This window comes from the organism of the source record quoted next, unplaced genomic scaffold (assembly GCF_019419815.1).
Source record: "Pyrus x bretschneideri cultivar Hongxiangsu unplaced genomic scaffold, Pyrus_bretschneideri_v1 Contig27, whole genome shotgun sequence".
Lineage (NCBI taxonomy): Eukaryota > Viridiplantae > Streptophyta > Magnoliopsida > Rosales > Rosaceae > Pyrus > Pyrus x bretschneideri.
Window position 1 is genome coordinate 2,080,159 of NW_025999579.1, and position 6,000 is coordinate 2,086,158.

General features: G+C 37.6%; 1 protein-coding gene across 1 annotated transcript; it reads right to left on the reverse strand.

Moving 5' to 3' along the window:
• Positions 1-1,675: 1,675 nt before the first annotated feature.
• On the reverse strand, positions 1,676-5,685 carry LOC103930319 (hexosyltransferase GAUT11). The gene is made up of 2 exons (XM_009339647.3): positions 5,056-5,685; positions 1,676-3,344 (listed from the first exon to the last, which is right to left on the reverse strand). Exons 1-2 carry the CDS (start codon positions 5,206-5,208, stop codon positions 1,890-1,892), a joined length of 1,608 nt encoding a protein of 535 aa, XP_009337922.2. The 5' UTR covers positions 5,209-5,685; the 3' UTR covers positions 1,676-1,889.
• Between the last annotated feature and the right edge of the window lie 315 nt (positions 5,686-6,000).

Here is a 6,000-nt window from a genome sequence, read left to right on the forward strand (position 1 = left end):
ATCTCGGTTGGCTTTGTCTTCCTTCCTATCGTCATTGGAGATATTGTGGCATGCCTCAGAAGCTAATTGGGAGGCTGAAGACCTGATGATCCGATAAGGATTCAGGACCTAAAGTCTACAGGTTTAGTAAACCTTTTATATGGGGAAGGAATATCCATGGCACTACATAAATTGAATAATGCTTGAGTTCCCTCCTCAACTTATAATTAACATATCTTCAATGCAAGAACTTTATAATTAGAACAGTTCATACTCTTTATCATCACTTAACAATCATATCTGCAAAAAAATCATTCAATTTGGAGATCGTTTAAACATTCATATGCATCAAACAAATGGACGGTTCATTATAAGAATAATACTTGTTATCAAAATTGTTGATTGGTTTGACATGCATGGATGTGACTAAACGCTATTCAAATTGAATGATTTTTTTTTTACAGATATAATCTTTAGATGCTGCACAAAAATCATTCAATTTGGAGATCGTTTAAACATTCATATGTATCAAACAAATGGACAGTTCATTATAAAGATGATACTTGTTATCAAAATTGTCGATTGGTTTGACATACATGGATGTGACTAAACATTCTTCAAATTGATTGATGTTTTTTACAGATATAATCTTTAGATGATGATAAAGAGTATGAACGGTTCCGAATGTAAAATTCATATGGTGAAGATACATTAATCATAAATGAGGGGATAAGTAGATTCCCATGAGTAGCACAAAAGTATTATCCATATAAATTTTCTTACTCAAATTTTGAACCATTAGATTAATAGATAATATTTTAATGGCTGATGCTAGGGAGACATTTGTAGACAAAATTTTGGAAACTAAAGGACATAGAAGTTGATGATTGGTTTATTACTTAAGTGTTGATAAATTTGTTTATTTCTATTGGTGACACATTATTTAGTTTACAAATTTTGTCTCCAATTTAATCGCCCTAGCATTACCCTAATTAAATATATTGGCATTCAACCCATAGGGTGCACTGCTTAAGCGTTGATAAACATGTTCATTTCTATTGGTGACACATCATTTAGTTTACAAATTTTATCTCCAAATTTAGTCGCCATAACATTACCCTAATTAAATATACTGGCATTCAACCCATTGGGTGCACTACCTTATCCGCCATTTGTAAATTACATATTTTCATCATACGAATCAAAACTATTCGTTTTCTTAATTATCTTTCAAAGATCATCTTTGCAAAAAGTCATTTGAACTAGAAACCGCTTAGTTATCTATACGTACCAAATAAATAAACGATTAATCATAATATGTTACTTGGAACCAACTCTAAATTTATTCTATACATGAATAACTAAACCACATTCGATTTCATTGGTACTTTATAGAGATGATGCTCCAAACAATTCCAGGTTCTCCCGTTCTGTTAATAGAAGGGCTGCAAATGAGAGATTTGGAATAAGCACACGATGAGCAAATTATAATTAAATAGTATCGAACTCGTCAACCTTAAAACCTTCCACTTACGAATGGCGGCAAACGATCAATTAATTAACAATATTTAACAGAAAATTTCATTTCTTCCTTTCTCAAGCCATCGTAGAAGGAAAAGATTAAAAAAAAAAAAAAAAAAAAAAAACACATCTCCCCAATTCTACAGCTTGCAGAGGGGGGAAAAAGAAAACCCCATCAGGCAAAAAATCAATTTAAACTTTTCTAACTTCTATAAAAACAATGCTCCTTTTCTTTCAGAAAACTATGATGCAAAAAGAAAACTGTCTAGCAAAATTCAAAAAATTTTCTACTTCTGACTTTACAATAACAGCGATCATATTTTCCGGCGCTGAGAGTTTAAAAGTCGTGATGATCGCATGAATTACGAGCAATCGAGAAGCAGCACGATCTAGCTTGTGACACAATCTTGCAGAAATGGGTGGCTTTGATTTACATACCGCTCCCAGAGTGGCTTATACCTGCCAATGGCCAACTTCAGCCACGGCTTCATGTACCCGTTAAAGTGAACCACCGCTGCACTCTCAATCAATCGGTTGTCAATGTTCAGATCGTACCCCAGTCCTAATACATGCCATCTCCTATCGAGCGGCTCTGTCAGACCGTAAAATGTTAGAAGCCCAGGCGGAAGAGTGCCCATCCTCCAAAGTGTCCCATCAGCATTCTGCTCCTGCCAGTAATGATACCGTGCAGTTACATTTGCTTTCTTCCAAGCAACTAAATCAAAGACATTCATACCGAAGGCCCATCCACATGCCTGTGGATCAAACTTGGCGCTGATGATTGGGTTTGAGAAATTGAGATACTTGTAATAACGATGAAATGCTTCAAGACAAGTTTCCACTGCTCCATTCACATTTCCATGCAAATCCAACGAGAAAAGTGGGGTCAGATCCTTCTGGACAACAACGTCGTCATCAAGAAAAACAATCTTCTCCAGCTGCGGATAGATCTCTGGAATGTAGAATCGAAGGTGATTGAGCAAAGACTGATACTTGGGGCTCCGCAGCTTTGGCACAACATCCATATCTTGATATCCACCAAAATAGTACTTTCGTGAATCTGCATCAAGGAGTTGTTTCATGACAGGAGCATAAGAAGCATTAAACCAAGAAAGTTCCTCAACATTCTGCACTTCTATTGTGGACCCTTTGAAATCATTACTTTGGAACCAAGCCTGCATTGTGCCATAGTTGATCCCATTCGTGACAATGTGGAAGACCAGCTGTTTTGGATGGTCAGCATTGGAGACGGTGGAGTTGACAACCACAGAGGCGGCAACCACATTGTCTGAAAATATGCAGAAATGGTAGATATTGTTGTCCATGAGTCTGGGAGAATTTCTCTTCTCTTTGGCATGTTGTTGCAGAGATGGCTTTTTAAGCCAATCAGCTGTGAGCTTAACATTTAGGCAATGGAGGTTTTTGGGCAATGATTCAGCAGCTAGTTGCCCGAATACCATGCTTTGAATTGCTGCGGCATTTGCACGCTCTTCAAGGGCTTGGATATGAGATTTCATTGTCATTATTGTGGTTGCAATGTCATAATGTGCATCTTCGGCTCTTAATATAAGATATGATAGGCTTTTAATTATTGGCTCCGCTTCCTCTAATGTCACAGGCTCCCCCCTCATGGCAGCCGATGACAGTACAAGCTGGCAACTCCGGATCTTTGAACTAAGCTCCCAAGCAAGATGAAGGTTGTTGTGCTCTTTGGCAATAATAACATAAGCTTTGGCAAGTGTCATTTGCTCAGCCAGCTGCCTGGAAAACGATCTAGCACTCAATATTTCTTCCGTAAAATTTAAACTCTCACGAGCAACCTGCTCAAGTCTCGTATATCTCTCCTGCAAAAGGGCAGTCACATTCAAGTAAGACACTGAACAAAGTGACAAGCCACATCACAAAGTAATAAAAGTCAATTCACATCAACCTAGGAGGAAATACTCGGGACCTCGCTTCAATTCCAACACTACTAAACCAAACCAAAGATAGTGCATAAATATGACCTACAAAGCATGAAAATGTTGCTAAACCAAATAGCTGGCTCAATCTCAAAAATGATTGACAGATTATTCATCATCTGTTATCAACAAAATACAAATTCAGACATTTTCCTCTAGAGACCATCTAAACTTTGACATTAGTAGTCAAATTACTTCTATAAGTACAGGGTGAGAGTTCAGCTGCATATACGCCACAATGTCATATTGTTAATTCAAGTTAGGGTATCACTCGTATCACTAGAATTTTCATATTGTGCTCTCTCTGATGCACATTACAATTGTATGAACAGATAAAACCAAAGTCAAATGGTCAGAAGTTTTATACTCCAAAGGTATATTTTGGCAGGAACTTAAACATGGGAAACAGCTAGATCTCTTAGTCAAGTAGCACATGGGAAATTTTTCAATGAGATACAAAAATTCATACAAAAAAAAAAAAGATAACTACAAACACATAAATAACAATTCAATCAGAAAAAAAAAAAAAAATAGCGGAAAGGCAAGCACAAGATATTCCCCCCTGACAGGGTTTTTCTTCTTTTTTTCCTGTGCCAACGAAACTTTCATTCCAATGAAAAGAACACAACAATAGACCTCAGGCCCAAATGAACAAACAGAAAAGACATGCAGGCCAAACTCCAAAACGAAAGCAAGGACTGATCAAAGAGGAACAGTCAGGAGATGCAAAAAGAAAAACAGCAAAACAAGAAAGGAGAACCATTACACAAACTCCCCAATGATCAAAATCACACTGGTTGGGGCATAGAAGGCCATCCCATGGTAAGATGAGTATAAGGGAAGTTGGGGCACTATCAAACAATGCCCCGGCACATAGCTTCTGTCTAGCAAGCGGCACTAAGCAATCAGCGGCCTGATTTGCTTCTCGTGGAAACCACAACCAGTTAGATAAATCTACCAATCCAATAACAGGAACGGCAATTTAACCCCAACTATCAGCAAGTAAAAGTACAGTTATACATGTGGAATGGAAGCTCTATTGAACTCTTAGCTTGCAGGTTTGTTGTCTGCAAACCATATATGATCTCTAGCTTAACAATTGAACTGCTAACTATAAATATAATCCGCACTTGAAATAAATAAATAAATAAAAACATTATATAAAGAGTAGCAGCCAGAAACCAATAAGATTATATCATAACAGAGCCAACTAAAGGGCTGCAACACTTGCTTCAGCAGGAATTGCTACCGCTGTCGGAAAAGTGTTCAGTTCTTTCCTAAATTCCATCAACTAGAGATCCACTCACAAAAGGATTATATACACCCTGACTGCATATTAAAAGAAAAATCAAATATTCAAACCCAACAGAATGTGTAACCAAAACAAGAACGAAAAAAAAACCAATTTTGCATTTTGGTAGTTCATCCGAAATTTCGCCATCAAAAGCCTTAAATAGATTCAAACAACAGTTCAAGCATACCAACTTTCCATCCACCAACACCAAATTAAAATGTTAATTAAACACGCAGTTCATCTAATCAAGATCATAAAACGCACACAAAAGCAGCAAATGGGAGAGCTGAGCAATCATACCAGCACCGGCTGCTCGACCCGATCTTCATGCTGGTTGTGGTTCACAACTAACAAAACCAGGCTTGCAACAGAGAAGAGTCCAAAAAGCGCCCAGATCCAATACGAAAACCTCCGTCGAACCGGGCGCCGATGCTCGGCCGCCCGCCGCCGCATCTTTGACTAATTCCTCCACAACTAACCTTTAAATTACGAATCCGCACCGACCCATGTCCCAGATTTGATCAAAAAACCACCAAAAAGCCCTCCAAGCATATCAGCTCGGTTTGCTCACTTGGGCATCCACCAAATGTTCCCACCAATTCGATAAACCGATCAAAACTCAACCTTCACGCAATTTCAAGCAAAAACCTACAAAAATCACACCTCCGAAATCGATATCTTCCTCTGTTTTTCTCCCACTCTTTGGCGGGCAGCTTCGAATCAATCGAAAATTGAAGAGATGGGCAACAACAATCAGAGCGTTTAGCTCTTGGGTGAGAGAGCAAAGAGTGATCCAGCTTGCGATCTGTCGTCGTCACTATGTGTGTAGGGGTTTCGACGACAGCGGAAGACATTAACCAGACAGAGCAGATGGTGTCTGATGTTTTTGGGGAGGGAAAATAAAGCGGTCACAGACTCACATGAGACCATGTGATTTTTTTTATTTATAAATTTACAAATAAGAAGGTTGCAATTATTTTAATTTCCACTTTTGCTAATATTAATTACCAATTTTTTTGCCATACAAATCTACCAATTTTTATTTTTGTTTGGATGCATGAATGTACCATGTTTTTGTTTGGAATGCAAAAAAAGGTGTCCGGTTCAAATTTCTTGTTCACGTTGTTTGAAACATATATGTTATGGGTTTAATTGAAATTGTATTAGAATATAAGCGTTTTTAAAATAACTTTTTAAAAGAGTAAGTGTTTCTTCAAGATATTCGGGATACAAATTTAGAAGTGT